This window comes from Vipera berus, assembly GCF_964194415.1.
Source record: "Vipera berus genome assembly, chromosome: 4".
NCBI lineage: Eukaryota > Metazoa > Chordata > Lepidosauria > Squamata > Viperidae > Vipera > Vipera berus.
Genome location: NC_138206.1, coordinates 22,883,360 through 22,899,768, shown reverse-complemented (window position 1 = coordinate 22,899,768; position 16,409 = coordinate 22,883,360). Strand labels below are relative to the sequence as shown.

Below are 16,409 nucleotides of genomic sequence, written 5' to 3'. Positions count from 1 at the left end.
CTAATTTCTAAATGTTTAAATTGTGCTTAATATCCCCTTCCTACTATTTTCATATTAATTAATATTTTTTATTCCAGTGTTATATCAACAATCTATGATTTTGCAATTGCAGCTCCTCTGCTCAGGCTCTATTTATTTCTTTATTTGAATGATTAGTTGATTCATTTCTACAGCTGCCCATCTTAGTCAATGACTCTGGGTGGCTTACAATTCAAAAACTGTATTACAATTAAAACACTAAGAACATTTTAAAACAATAAAAACATCCAGAATAAATAGTATATAGTATATATAGCAGCCAGGATACTTGGCCAGTTAGTAATACAGGCAGAAAATGGAGCCCTTAACACAGTCATCAGTGCTTTATCCAAAATATTCAAAGAAAGTCTTGTTAAAAGATTGGGACATCTCCAGACCTGTTTATTTAAGTTCATTCTTTCATAGAATCCCTCTGATATTTATTCCTAATGGGTTTTATTATTAAAGGGTACGGGTAGCCTTAACTTCTTTCAAAAGTTTCAGGGGGAGCTTATTGCAAAGTTAATTTAAGCTGCAATTGCATAGCTCCAATTGTCCATTCCCTAACCTATTACTGTATTTAGTAACACCCCTTCTTATTAACAATATTACTGTGTACTCTTTCTGGAGTTTAATTTTCACTGTTCTGTTCAATTTCAGGTGCTTTTGCACCAAGTGCTTTTAACTTTTGTGATCCCAAAGACAATATATGCTAAGACCAGGAGCTCAAGTATAATTTAATGAAGGCTTTTAATGACAAAGCCCTGGTATTCTATGACTTCACTTGCATTAAGTAGAGTTTAAATAGCCTGTAGGTCCTATTATTTACACTTAAAACTGGAATAGCCTCCTTAGAAATAACATTTTAAACGAAATGTCAGTAAATCATATGGGTTTTCTTGCTTCCCACAGTAGTGAAAAATATAAAAATACATTCAGAAGCTAAAACAAATCAAGAAAGATGTTCAGTGCTGTTCTTAAGATGGCAAAGCCTGAGGATTTACTCCTAGGCTTAAGGCCCAATTATACTATGGGAAGGAGAAATATCACATTTTGTCTGCTTGAGATAGATTTCTGTTTGATTGTGAATGTACCTTTCTCTCATATAAACTATTGCCTAATGCCGATAGATAGATAGATAGATAGATAGATAGATAGATAGATAGATAGATAGATAGATAGATAGACAGACAGATAGACAGATAGACAGACAGACATTTCTGCCTTTTCCTGTAAATAGTTTAATATTATCACAGGTCCTTTTCCCTTTTCATTTCCAAGGGAAGTGCATGTATGTGTTTGAGTAAGAAATCAGTCTTGATGCAAATCTCCTTGCATAATTTAATATGAGCTCTTGCTGATTACTGAGGAATTCAGTAGAATGTGCATTGCTATTCTCCAGTTCCACTTGTCAAATGGCGTCTTGCATGATGTAAAAGATGTAAAATAAAACAGCAAGAAGAAGCTTAGAAATTACTGTTCGCTGCTGCAGCTGTTGTTCCAATCAAAAACTACCAGAAAATCCCTTTCAATTAGTTATACCAAATTTGTAACAGTTTAGGTCCATAGTCATTCCCAGGGGAAAAACCAGGTCTCACTTGATGAATAATCCTTAAAGCTGTTATTTCTCAAAGAATTTTTTAAAACATAATTTGGCGTGCCAGACCTCATTCCAGCATTATGAAATTGTTCAGCGTACAGGTCTTTAGAGAGACCTTATAGAAACTCCCTGCATTTTTCTATAGTTGGTTTTTATTCTTGATGATAAACTTTAATCCTCCCCCAAATTTTATTCAGTTTTATTCAGATTTAATCTAATAATTTATATTTGTTTATGTTGTTATTCTTCATTGTGAGTATTGTATACTTTTTTGTACTTTTTCTTGTTGAAGAAATCAACAAATATATTTAATAAATGAACAAACAAATCCCGGGGACCTGATTTGCCAACAATATAAGCAGTTACACATCTTTTAAAAACTATAGTGACTGGTTTTACAAATTACCTCGTGATTTGGACTTTCTTAGACATCAGTATGCACATAGAACAAAGAGCTCCTCTGTTGCAATATAGACTATCTATGTACAACTAAAACTCTCCTGGACCCTGCATTTCATGGGATTGAAATTTGTCAAATTTATAGTTGTTTCAGTGCTGCCACACTGCCCAGAGGTTCATTAGACTGGTCCTGCCTAGACCTCTGGAGGCCAGGTAGACCAATCCCACAAGGGTGGTCAGGCACAGACAAGCCAGCAGGAAGTCAGAAGACACTTCCATTGCATTTTTGCCTTGGCCATTCTGTTTCTCTGTTTAGGTAAAGAAATACCTGTTGAGACGATGAGCCAATGGGTCACAGTTGTCTAGTTCTCCCACAAAGAGTTGAATTAATTGCTTATTAGTATCTTGACTTCATTGCTATATTCTCTTTATGCCGGGCTCTTACTACACCTTGGGAACTAAAGTCTTTTTACATCTGTCTCTATCCAACTACTGGAATTGGACAAAGTGGATGGTTAAGCAAGGAAGTATGTCTTCTTTGTCATGGCACCTGCCCTCTGGAATTAGATCTCCAAGTTATCCAGATGGCTCTCACCCTGATGACATGGTGGAAACTATTAAAGACCTGGTTATTGAGCTTTGGGATAGGATGGTGTTTTAAGCCCCAGTTGGATTTTGTTGTTGTTGTTGGTTTGTTTGTTCCAATATTTATCTTCAAATCGCTCTTGTTTTCTTTCTTTCCCTTTTCTTAATTTTTCTTACTTTTTAAATTAATCTGGAGGCTGGAGTCACTCTGTGAGGAAGATGGAGAGTCACTAAATTTTATATAAATACAATGCAATACAGTGCATTGCAGTGCAATACAGTACACAATAGGAGATGGACAGCCCCTAAATTACATAAGTAAATAAAACCATGATTTATTTAATAAAACATAGCTGGCTGAGTTTGCTTAACAGGCTAAGCCATAAACTGTAGCTTACCAATCAAAGTGCCTTAGTTTACATAACGCTTTAAGCCAAACACAAATACAGTAAGCAAATAACTTGCAACCTGTGTCAGCTTGATGGGCAAGGCAGGTCTTGTTATTTTCCTTAGGTTCAGTAAAGACCGGGGAAATGATGAAAAATGCTTTGTATGCTGATGTCACCACATATTTTAATTTTGCCATCCTTAAACTTTATTGCAGAGGCACCATCATAGAAGCATCTAACTAGCCATTGTGGAAATCAAGTGATGTATTACATAGTCCAGGCTTCCTCAACCCAGTACTCTTCAGGTGCTTTGGGACTGAACAATTTCCAGACTTTTATGTTAGCTGGTGGATGCTAATATAGGGAAGGCTATAATGTGATTCAACACAGCTCTTTTTAAATAGATTTTGATTTCATATTGCACTGGGCATGTTTTTTCTTGCACACAATTAAAAGTGTCGTGAGGGTCATGCTGGGAAGCTCTTGTACATTCTGTTGTTCTCAGATTCTCTGCAAGTTCCTACACAATTTAGAAATGTTCATTAGGATTCATAGTTATATATTAAACTTGCACAAAGGAAAGCTCAGTGGCTGGCCTCCCAACTCAGGAAAATTTGCCAGTGAAGGAAAGGAAATTGATTGCGAATTTGGGCTTTCTAGCCCAACTCTGTTCTTTCATTCATGATGATAGGATGACTGAAGAAGTTGCAGGATAGTTATTTATGAGCCCCTTGATTATATTTTCTGATACCACCCATTGAATGTTGATTATTTCTCTAGGGTACTCCTGCAGACTCGTTTCCCAGAGTATGACTCTCATCCTCGTGAATGAAGATTCTTTGGATGTAAGTGGAATTCTACCATTCTGTTTGATTTAAATATTGTCATTACAGTATTTGATCTAAACTTACCAATACACAACCAGAAATCAATCCAGACAAATGTGTACAAAAGGAAACTGAAACACATGGGCCTTCAAACCACATCCCACTCTTATTGGAGCATACCCGTTCCTCCAAATGACTTCTTAAAATGAAAGGATTATACTAAATTGGGTTGGGGTATGGGGCTGAAATTGCTTTGAAGTGGTGCTTTTAGTTTTTTACTAGATTTGGGGAGAACCCTCTCTTTCACCCTCAGTCTACTATGCCACAAGTTTCCCCATTTAATAGCAACTGTGAACCATGAAGATCATTGGGATGGGAAATAAACCTGAGTAATAGCTAAAGGATCTCAAAGGTCCAATAGAGAGAAAGTAACATTATTCTACTTACATTTTTTTCTGGATAATTTGAGTGTAGAAAGCTTCTACCTTCTCTCCATTTAAACCTTTAGAACAGAGTAATAAACAAACATTGTAATAAATGTGGTTGGGTAAGAAAAATAGGGAAATTTTGCATTCTGTTGTTTAATATACTGAGAATGATAGACTTCGATCTGAAAAATCCAGTACCTACTATCATGCCACATAAAAGGGGGGCTTAATCAATCATCACACACCATGTTCGATGATAAATTTGTTGGCAAAATTCATTTTGATTTATCCTGATTTTATTTATTTGTCAAATTTAGGTACCATTTATCCCACTCTCAGATTTTAGATTACATCAACAGTGCAAATATAGAAATGGCTCATTTTTGATAAATGAAAGGCTATTTTGAGGCAATAAATCCTACCCAATTACTGGAAATTCCCAAGGACCCTCTGGATTTCTTTCAGATCCATAAGGTGTCTGAGACAGACTTTCAAAACTCACCCAATCCCTCCCTAGGGTCATAGGGTATGATGTGCCTCATCTGGCTCAGGTAGTGATTTGACTACAGCAAAGAATCATTAAAGCAATCTTCCATTTTCAGATCACAAGCCAACTGCTTAGAGATGAAAATTAGGCCAGAAATTATTTGGGACAAGTCCATGGTTGTCTTGCAGTGTCCTTATACCATCTGCCAAGTGTTGAGGAGAAAACAACTCCTCCCATCTCAATAGTTGGGGAAATTGCTAGCAACAAGGTTGAGGAATTCAAGCAGGCACCCTGAGCAGGCATCACATGGACTAGGGTCCTCTTTTCATTATAATTTCAAAAATAGGCAGTTGCACTCCCAACACTTTCAGAGCAGGACCTAAGGAAGCAAATAGGAATTCCAACCTGATTAAGAGATTATGACTTTGTCTGGGCCAAAGTCACCTTTTAAGCTTATTTAGTTATAAAGTAGTTCATCTTGGGCTTAATCTAAAATACTAAACACAATTCCATTTTGATTCTCTTCCTGTTCTTTGACAGTTTTTCCAAACATTGTTCTTATCAGATGTATTGGCATTTAACTCATATAATCATAGTCTTTGATCTTACTGGATCTAGATTATGGGTATGGAAATCCAACCCATCTGAAAAATACCAGGTTGAAGATGGTTTAAATTCAAAACTTTTCTTTCTCAGTAATAGTACTTGGCTGGAAGCTTAAAAATAACTTTTTGACCTGAGCCCTGAGGGGAAAAAAATAGGTTTCTTGACAATTTCAGCAGTTTTTAAAAACACAATTTTACATGCAGCTACAAATGGAAATAAAGGATCACCCGGAGTTTGACAACTGAGGGGGGAAAGTCTGTGAAAAGGTCATGTTTGAGTACATAGAAAAATGATCCTGTAAAATTAAAATAAAATATTCTCTCTACCCCCCCAATGTTTCCTGTTTTGAGGTGATATAGACCATATCCAAGGAATCTTCAAGAAGATCTGCTCATATTGCAGGGAACAGGCACTCAAATACATTTTTAGAAGGACTTAGCGTTTAATTAAACATCTTAAGAAAAGTAAACTGAAACAGTGCAGAGAAGGCAACAATGATGATTGAGATGTCTGGATATTTGGTCTTGAGAAATATGATAGGACTCTTCTTCTTGGTGGAGCAGTGGGCTAATGCCTCCTTAAGTAACACCAGCTGCCTGCAATTAGTGCAGGTTCGCATCTCACCAGGCTCAAGGTTGACTCAGCCTTCCATCCTTCCGAGGTAGGTAAAATGAGGACCCAGATTGTTGGGGGCAATTAAGCTGACTTTGTAATAATGCCGCTTGGGGTGTGTGTGAAAGCCCTAATAAGCAGGCATATACATAGAATGAAGGCTACTGCTAAGCTTGTAAGCCGCCCTGAGTCTTCGGAGAAGGGCGGGATATAAATGGAATTAAAAAAAATGGTATCACACAGCAAGCAACCATGATCTCTCTTCAAATGTTGTGGTGTAGGATGTGAAATAACCAGTACTTTAAGTTATGGAAGATAAATTCTAGTTGGGAAGTGTCAGGCCAGTTCTATATGGGAAATAATGAATGAGGTAGTGAGTTCTCGTCTGTTGGATATCTTCAGACAATTGATAGTAAATTGGATAGACAGGTTTTGTAAATGCTTTAATTTGGTCCCTACACTAAGGTGGAATTTTCAGTGGCTGAAATAATTTCTTCCAACTGTTACAATTCTGCTTTTCTCTCCCACTTCATTGCAGTTGAGAAACTCAGCCTTGTCTGTGGGATAGTTAAACATAACCCCAAATCAAACTAAATCAAAATCTGTTCTTCCTGCACCTGAAGTCAGAGTTTCATACAGAGGACAGCTATCTTAAACAGGAATTCTGATCTGTCCTTTCCTGATGCTGCATTCAACCCAGCCAATAAACTATGCCTGAAAGTCAAAGGAACCCAGAAGAAAGCAGTTGCAGTTGCAAATTAAAACCAGGTGCTTTACTGGAGCACAGAGCTAAGAATACATAAACCCATTGATTTCAATGGCTTAAGCATGCATAAATCTGTTGATTTAGTCCAGGGGAATTATAAGGGCACACACTGTCAAGTACTTATGTGTGCCTAAGCAGCTCATTTGGATTTGAGCCATAATGATTGAACATAATAATTCACATATGCAATCCAAAGCATATGCACTTTAATCAGAATAATTTGGTTTTGGGGAGGTTGCCAAATAGCAAAAGCCAGATTATGTGACCCAAAATAAATTACTTCAGGTTTAAAATTGGTCTGTAGAGTTTCTTCCCCCCCCCCACTTAAGGGGTAGAATAACATAGAATGAGAAAATCTGAAATTCTCAACTAATATGCAATAACATCTCTTAGAGTTTTAGACTGCTTGTAAATAATCAAGAAGTTGGTTTTGATAAGTTGCTTTATTTGTAGCTGATTTATTTATTTGTTTGTTTGTTTGTTTGATATGATAGGCTCCAGTTAAAGAGATTCCGGTATCAAATTAGCCTTGACTATAAAAAGTGAATAAGGTTCCATGCAGATTAATCTAATATGCCTCTGGACACATATTTGAATTGCAGGTGTTGCCTTATGAATTGTGACAGAAGCTGTACCTAGGTAACCTTCATGATCTCAAAAACTAAGCCTGGTCATACCTGAAATACTGGGGTGAGAAACCACCAGACTATTCTAAGTCTCTACTCTAAAACAAATCAGAAGTTGGTAATGGCAAACAATTTCCATATGATTGTCAAGAAAACTATTTGGACATGTAGTCCAGGAGTTGAACTTGACCAGAAGGAGACTGTGCTTTTTTATTGTCTTTATTTATACTGCATCATTTTTTAAAAACAAAAATCCTTGTGGAGATAGGATAGGATAGGATAGGATAGGATAGGATAGGATAGGATAGGATAGGATAGGATAGGATAGGATAGGATAGGATAGGATAAGATACTTTATTTGCCCAAGTGTGATTAGACACACAAGGAATTTGTCTCCAGTGCAGAAACTCTCAGTGTACAGGCAAAACAACAGAGTAATAAAAATTACAATAATGATACCCATAAGAGAAGGTAATAGAAAAGATGAGAAGGACAATAGTAATAGTAATAACAATAGTAATAGTAATAATTCATGGGTAAATATATTTATACAAAAGACAGTACTGTGGTAATCAGGTGTTCAGTTGTTTTGGCATGCAATCCCTGTAGCGGCATCCCAAGGGGAGGAGTTGAATCAGTTTAGCTCCAGGATGTCAGGGTTCTGTAGATAGAGTCAACTTGCTAGGAATTTTTTAAATCTCTCCATCCACCTCCACCACTACCCTTCCATAAGTTTACATGAAGAGTGTATAATTTTTGCAGGATTGCATTTTATTAGTTCTTCACAACCACAGATCAGATCCATGCTTTGTTCACTGATTCTCAGAGAATAAAAATCCACTCTGAACCACAACGTGGTTCTTTTTAAAAAATATATATTTTATTGATTTTTTACAATAACAATCTTTCGTGCTTAGTAAACAGCATGTTGTCTGGATTCATATATTTAAAAACAATCAGTAATAATTATTTTCTATAATTCCATAATCAATCTATTAGTTAATAATATATTTCTTTGATCTTCTCTTCTTCCACTGATTTCCTTTTGTCAACATTAAACAAATATAATTTTAAATATTTTCAATGCATACAAGGTTAAATATAAATATTTTTCTAATATTTGTACAAATAACAATAGCACCAACATATATCATCTTTTCTAATCAGCTTATGTTTCAATTGTATTTGTAAAGGTCATCTTATTAAGTCACTATGTGTCCTGTTTTCAAAATTCTTATTTAAGCTTAATTTCCCCTGCATATTCAAACCATTCTTATCAGTCATAATTTTCTCAGTGTTAATTACCTTTAAATATCCAAACTTTTCATTCACATACACCATCCCAATGTTTATTATATTTCATATGTTATAAAAAGTACTATACTACTTGTATATCTTATCCCTCTTACTATAGTTGGTTCCGCCCCAGACGCTTAATGGACCCTGAGAGGTTTCAGGCAGCGCTGGGGTCCCCACCTGCCTCCTCAGCTCACAGCTCGGCAGATGCCTTAGTGGAAGCCTGGGAAAGGACGGCCACGGAGGCACTTGACCGAGTTGTACCCTTGCGGCCCCTGACCCGGCGCAGATCCCAATGGGCTCCATGGTTCTCCGCGGAGCTCCGGGAGATGAAGCGTCGGAGACGGGGCCTAGAGAGCGTTTGGAGGTCCACCCGATCTGAATCTGACCGATTGCGACTAAGAACCCATATTAGGTCTTATCTCGCAGCGATGAGGGTAGCGAGATCTAACTACTTCGCTGCCCTCATCGCGTCCGCAGATAATCGCCCGGCCGCCCTGTTTAGGGTGACCCGCTCCCTCCTTAATCAGGAGGTTAGTGGGGAACCCTTGCAGGGGCGGGCCGAGGAATTTAGTCAACATCTGTCGGACAAAATCGCTCGGATTCGGACCGGTTTGGACTCCGACTGGGCAGTATCGGACGATCAGGACACGAGCGGTCTTGTCAATGTCACCTGGGAGGAGTTTGATCCTGTGACTCCGGAGGAAGTGGACAGGATCATGGGGAGGCTGAGCTCCACCACATGTTTATTGGACCCGTGCCCTTCCTGGCTGGTTTATGCAGCCCGGGAGGGGACACGAGGCTGGTTCCAGGCGGTTATATCTGCTTCTTTGAGTGAGGGTAGTTTTCCCGCCGCCTTGAAAGAGGCGGTGGTGAGACCTCTCCTCAAGAAGCCTGCCTTGGACCCGGCTGTTTTGAATAACTTTCGTCCGGTCTCCAACCTTCGCTTTCTTGCGAAGGTTGTTGAGAGTGTGGTGGCGCATCAGCTCCCTCTGGTCCTAGATGAAGTGGATTATCTAGACCCGTACCAATCGGGCTTCAGACCCGGGTACAGCACGGAGACGGCATTGGTCGCGCTGGTGAATGATCTCTGGAGGGCTCGGGACAGAGGATACTCCTCTGTTCTAGTCCTATTAGACCTCTCAGCGGCTTTCGATACCATCGACCATGGTATCTTGCTGCGGCGTCTCAGGGGATTGGGAGTGGGAGGCACGGTTTTTCAGTGGTTCTCCTCCTATCTCCTGGGACGCTCGCAGTCGGTGTTGGCAGGGGGGCAGAGGTCGACCGCGAGGCCTCTCTCTTGTGGAGTCCCTCAGGGGTCGGTCCTCTCGCCCCTTCTGTTCAACATCTACATGAAACCGCTGGGTGAGATCATTCGTGGTTTTGGAGTTGGGTATCATCAGTATGCTGATGATACCCAACTTTTCATTTCGACCCCAAACCACCCCAGTGATGCCCTCGACGTGATGTCCCGGTGCCTGGAGGCGGTCCGGGTCTGGATGGGGAGGAACAGGCTTCGTCTCAACCCTGACAAGACGGAGTGGCTGTGCGTACCGGCATCTCGGGATATTCAGGATATCCCACCCCTCATTATGGGGGGTGAGTCTTTACCTCCTGTAGATAGGGCTCGCAACTTGGGAGTCCTCCTAGACTCACAACTCTCCTTAGAAGATCATATTGTAGCTGTGACTAGGGGGGCGTTCGCCCAGGTTCGCCTGGTGCGCCAGTTGCGGCCCTATCTAGACCGGGATGCCTTGCGCACGGTCACTCATGCTCTCGTGACCTCTCGTCTTGATTACTGCAACGCTCTCTACATGGGGCTACCCTTGAAGACCACTCGGAGGCTCCAACTGGTACAGAATGCAGCCGCGAGAGTTGTATTGGGAGTCTCCCGATACTCCCGTGTTACACCTTTGCTCCGCGAGCTGCATTGGTTACCAGTTGTCTTCCGGGTGAGGTTCAAGGTGTTGGTAATGACTTACAAAGCCCTCCATGGCATGGGTCCAGAATACCTTGGGGAGCACCTGCAGCCGGCGTCAACTTCCCTCCGCCCAGTACGCTCCCACAGAGAGGGCCTCCTCAGGGTGCCGCCGGTCAAAGAATGCCGACTGGTGGCCCCCAGGGGGAGAGCGTTCTCTGTGGGTGCACCGGATTTATGGAACCATCTTCCGGTTGAGCTCCGGATGGCGCCCGATCTCCGCTCCTTCCGGCGCGACCTTAAAACCTATCTCTTTAAACAAGCTGGCCTGGCCTGATGGGACGGGGTGGGATTTTTATTAATGACTTCAATTTTAAATTTGTATTATCTTTGGGCATTGTTTAATTATGTTTTAATAATTTAATTTTAATTTTTGTATCTAATTTTTATGTATTGCCCTGTTCACCGCCCTGAGTCTCTTGAGAGAAGGGCGGTATATAAATTAAATTAATAAATAAATAAATAGAGCCCCTTTATATCCACAATTTATCTGTTCTTTTAACCATATTCAAACAAGTGTTTAATCACATAGTATTCCATCTGGTAAGTCGAATCAAATCCCTTGAATCTAACTCTACCCTTCTTCTTTAGCCAAGTAACTTTCCAAATCAGTATGTTCCATTTGCCAGGAGATTCTTCCTGTATTTTTGTAAATATTGTTGGGAATAAGAAAGACAGATTAGGTATGATGTGTGATTTTTGTGTCCCAAGCTCTAATGATTCTCCTGGCAGTTCTATAATCCATTTTGTTAGATCTTCTCTCTTATCCTCAAGTTTATTTTGAAGTCCTGGGAGATAAAATATCTTTTCCAATTCCATTGTTGTAGCAAACTCTTGCAGATTTTCTTTTATTTGTATTAAGTTGTAGTTCTCTTTGTTTGTAGCTTCCCTATTTGGGTTACTTTCCTCTGGTTTGTATTCTGTTATCTGATTTGTTTGGTCATTCTTTATTGTTTTTTCTGAGGGTTTTTCAATTGTAAGTTTAGATTAAAGGTGTGCTCATTTATGTCATCAGAGTTGTTTTTAATCTCATCATGATTTGAAACAATTATCATTTGAATCTGTCACAGCATTGTACACATTTCCCCCTGGAATATATTTGCCTTGTCTTGAAGTGTTACTTCTACAGATCTCTGATGTTACAGGCTAGGGCCTTCAGAGGGGAATATTTGGTGTGGTTTGGTATAGATAAGTATGCAACATCCATTTTGTCTCTCCCATCCAGATAGTCTTTCATTGGCACTATAGTCTCTGTGGTTAGCCCTGTCAAACCAGCCAATCTTAAAATCCAAACAACCAAGTCTTATATAGTTCTTATCTTTATATATGGTTTTTATAATCCACTGCATTTCCAATTGTCAAAGCACCATTAAAAGCAGTATGTTGTAGCAGTTCTTTTGTTCAGGGGTCTTACAATTATCAGCCAGCCAAAATTGTAGTCCAGAATGTTTAACCATCTAAGAGCTTTCCAGTAAATTCCCCCTAGAAGATTAGCCAAAAGTCAAGTTTTTTCTTTCTCTCCAAACAATTCTTGAGCTTAGAAATCACAGCTCAGTAAGTATTTATAATCTCAGAAGATCAACAGTCTTTAAAACAAATGTAGTTCTCACTCTGTAGTAAATAGCCCAGTGTATTTTCTTTCCTTTGTTCAGCTGTTCTCTATTTGGCTAGAAGTCACTGAGGTTCAAAGGAACAAGTTGTTCTCTATTTCTGGGCATTTTGCCAAATTCTGAGTCAATGCAGCTGTAGTTTTATGCTCTAATCTTCCACTAGGTGTCAGTAACTATTCATTTTCAAACTTTTAAAACAAAGAATTATTTTCTTATAATTTAATCAATACTTTTTCAGATGTAAAATATTAGCAAGTTGCATAATTTTCAAATTTATCCAGACTATAGTATTATTAACTTCATTTCAATATTTCTGTCCCCCATCAAGATTAATTTGCCGCTTCCATCTATGGAAGGATGGGGGTGCGATCCCCTCCCTTCTCACTTTCAGAGGATTTTTTGCTTCTTGGGGATCTTTTCCAGGAAATCAGTTACAAAATAGGAGAGAGAAGGTCGATATTCTTACCCAGTTTCAAGCATGCTGTTCACCATTGTTCTGATTAGTGCTTTCGGACTTCAGCTGCCAGTAGCTGGGGCTAGTCATGAAGGTGTAGCTAGCCTTTCTCCTGTCGGGTTGGAGATCGATCGCCATCATTCCACGGTCATGGGGGGGGAGCCCTCCTTCTTTGTCACCTCTCCGGGGTGACTTTAGACCCATTTAGGGTCCTCTGGCAGGGCAAAACCAGCTGTGTCAGCCGTGTCACTATGATGCAAGACTGGAAGTCACCATAACGTGCTTCTTGATATTCCTTTGCCTGAATCCAAGGCATGCCCTTGGTATAGGGAGGAAAGGAAGAGCAGAAAGTTTGGGCACCACCACAAAGAAAGCACCCATCTCCTATCTCTGGTAGCCACCTACTTGTGTTTTGAAAATGGCAACATTCAGAGAATGGACTCTGGAAAGAAAATCTATTCAGTACTTGAAAGTAAAACTAGGATTTAAAGACTTGTCTGATTCCTTGAAACTATGTTTTGGATTCATATTTTTGGGATGCTGATTTTACAGACAAATACGAATATTTGAATGCTTTTAAGCCACAAATATCATTTAATTAGCATAGTATATTCTATTGCCATACTGATAATAATAGAAATTTATAGATGCCAATTTCCCCACAGAATTGGTATCACAGTTATGCCCTGCTAATAAAAACAGGATGATATATATAGGATTTCAATGAAGTATCATTTACTGACTTTATTTTAGTGTTTGTGTCTTTATTCCTCCAGTTCATGGATGTCACCAATTTGTGTGGTCTGTGATGTACAGTAACTCATCTTGCTCTTTGGATTCAAAATCTATTCATGAAGAAAGAAGCTGCATCTATTAATGAGAGGAGGGATAGTCTGATCCAGTGTTTCTCAGCCATGGTAGCTTTCAAATGGGTGGAATTGAAGAATTCCACCCACCTCAAAGCTACCAAGGTTGAGAAACACTGGTCTGATCTATTGTGACCAGTTTCAATTTAGATATAAATGTTATTAAATGCTGGTACTTTGTTGCTTTGGGTCATCTTGGTTCTTGGGCCAACACTGATCCTCTACTCAATCATAAATATTCTGATTTATGCTAACCTATGCATAAATAGATTGGATGACCCTCCAAATAGTTGGAGCTAAATTCCCAAAATTCTCAGAAAGTCTATGCTGAAATCCAGTGCTTTTTTTCTAAAAGAAAAAGGTGCCGGAACTCACACATGTCATACAACCCGCCTTGCCTACCCTACAAGGTTCCATCCAAAAAAGGTGCCAGAACTCCGTTCTGAGTGTTCTATGAGAAAAAAAGCCCTGCTGAAATCCATCTGGGAAAGACTAATGTTAGACAAGCTTTGTCTTTTCTGAATTAAGTCATTCTAGGAAAAATTGGACAGCCTAGATTTTCAATATTAATGTCCACTAAAATTTTCTTGTGTGTCTTAAAATGATTCCCTGGTTACCAGATCCTGGTAGATTTATTAAAGTCTTGTAGAATTCAAAATTATATTTTTATTTTCTTAAATGTATACGCCTTCTTCCCTCTAAAGAACTCCAGTAGTGTATATAACTTTCTTTGTCCCATTTTCATGGTTTCTTATAGTCCTATCCTACCCCCTTAAGTCTATACCACAACTATTTCATTTTTTTCAATGCATTTGCACAAATACATCAAGTGTCCTGCTCAAGGGTCATTCCTAGGTAATCAGGTAGATGGGTTTTATCCAGTAGCGCAGAAAATCCTGTAGAACTGGAATCAGTTTCGTAGGCCATTTTGGTCAACATCCTATTTAACATAAGTCCAGAGGAGGGGTGTCTTGCAAAGATGATTATTTGAAGACCTTAAGTGATAGAAACATCAACACATCCCTGGCCACTTGATTCCATTCTCTTCTTGAAACTCATGTGCTGCAAAATGCAGACCTTCTGTTTTGGCCTGTCCTTTTTGTGTACAGTTTTGCACAGAAATGATATTACTGTATAAAATCACATCAAATCCATGAAGAGCATATCCATCCATCCTCATCAACCACTGATAAGGGACTTAATCTTATTTTTCTTTTCTTTTCTAAGGGTAAACGGTATAACCACAAAGCAGGCCTGGTTGCTTAGTAGAGCTCATCTAAACTTGAAGCATTTCAAGACGCAAAAAAAAATAAATCCAGACATTTGAATGAAAGGGAATGATGCAGAGAAAAATGAAAGGATGTATCTGTTTATTTTTAACATTACTGACATGTATGGGAAGAAGCATGCTAGTCCATTTAGTTAGTCCAGGGTGAGTAATATTCTTCTACTGCCTGTATTCCAGCTGAAGTAATCTTTTGGGGCTACGTCGCATGCCAGTGTCTGGCCAAAGGTAGCAATAATTTTCTCGCATCCCCTTCTTTTCTAGCAACCTTTCTTTCTCTCTTTCCTCCCTCAGGGAGCAAGCTGTTGAGGAAGGCCTCTTGGCAAAAGACTGAACTGACTGAATACATTGGGCAGATGGGCTGCACATTGCTCATATCTCATTTAATTTCTCAGTTAGGTTATTTGTAAAATCTACTACAAGACTGGACATCCTGTAACCATCATGTTGATTTGCTTGCGTATAGGCCAGGGGTAGGCAACCTCGGCTCTTTTATGACTCATGGACTTCAACTCCCAGAATTCCTGAGTCAGCTATGCTGACTCAGGAATTCTGGGAGTTGAAGTCCATGAGTCATAAAAGAGCCATGGTTGCCTACCCCTGGTATAGGCCACTCTTTCTTGCAGAATGATTTTTTCAGAAAGAGGGAGTTCCAGTTGTTGTTGTTTTTATTTCTGAAATTTGCAACATTAGTCCCCTTCTAGGATTCTCTTTCACCAAGCCCCTCTTCCAATTTTCTTTTGCTGTGAGCTACTTACCAGCTTAATAGCTCCATATGTTGCAAATCATACAGTTAATGTAGATATCGTATGTTTTCAGCAGCAGAGGCAAATAAGGGGATTTTCCCTCCTCCCATCTCTGTAAGCTGACAATAATTTTAATATGCGAAGACAGTGGATTGAAAAATGGCAGAATAAATACCAAGGGGAAAAAATGAGGTTTAAGGCTTGCCATTTTTGAAAACCAAGGGTTGTTATCCTGAGGGAGACACTAGAGGCTCTTCTAACATCTGTGGCACAGCATAGTTATCTTAATCACCAGCCAGGCTATGTGGAGATCCACGACTGCCAGCAGTAGTGGGACTTAGCAGAAGGAGCTAATTAGGAAAATTGGGAGAGAGAATTCATTGGGGGGTCAACTTTGCTGTCAATTTTTTTTTGCTTGAAGCTTTTAATTTCCCCCCCTTAATCATACAGAGATTCAAAGATGTCAGCTTTAATAAAGAACTGCACAAGGAACTGTATCTAATAAAACAAAAAAAAGTGGTTAAATGGAGAGAAGGCCTTTTCCCTGACTTGGAGCAACAGAGTGTTAATTAGTTTGTCAATAATGTTTGCAATGAGTCAGCAATACAAATGTGAAATCAAAGACATAGCTATCCATATTTTTAAAGGAAAAAAACCCCCACCTCTTTTCCATACTTCCAAGTCATTGTCTGCAATTACAAGTGAAAGCAGGGTGATTGAATTCAGCTTCCAGTTTAAGTACACAGTGAACTGGGTAATTTGAGCATTATTGAGTTTCAGTTTATTTCACCGTGCAAAATAAGTTTGAGTTGAGCTGTGGATAGGCTGGAC

The 16,409-nt window shown here is 39.3% G+C and overlaps 1 protein-coding gene across 1 annotated transcript in view; it reads left to right on the top strand.

Moving 5' to 3' along the window:
• The window catches only part of ATP8A2 (ATPase phospholipid transporting 8A2), a gene marked incomplete at its 3' end in the record, with an annotated part of 203,542 nt that overhangs the window by 34,063 nt on the left and 153,070 nt on the right, over positions 1-16,409 (top strand). Inside the window, exon 16 of the mRNA XM_081327717.1 lies at positions 3,772-3,836. Within this exon, the coding sequence (XP_081183843.1) occupies positions 3,772-3,836 (65 nt within the window). The remainder of the gene's footprint in view (positions 1-3,771; positions 3,837-16,409) is intronic.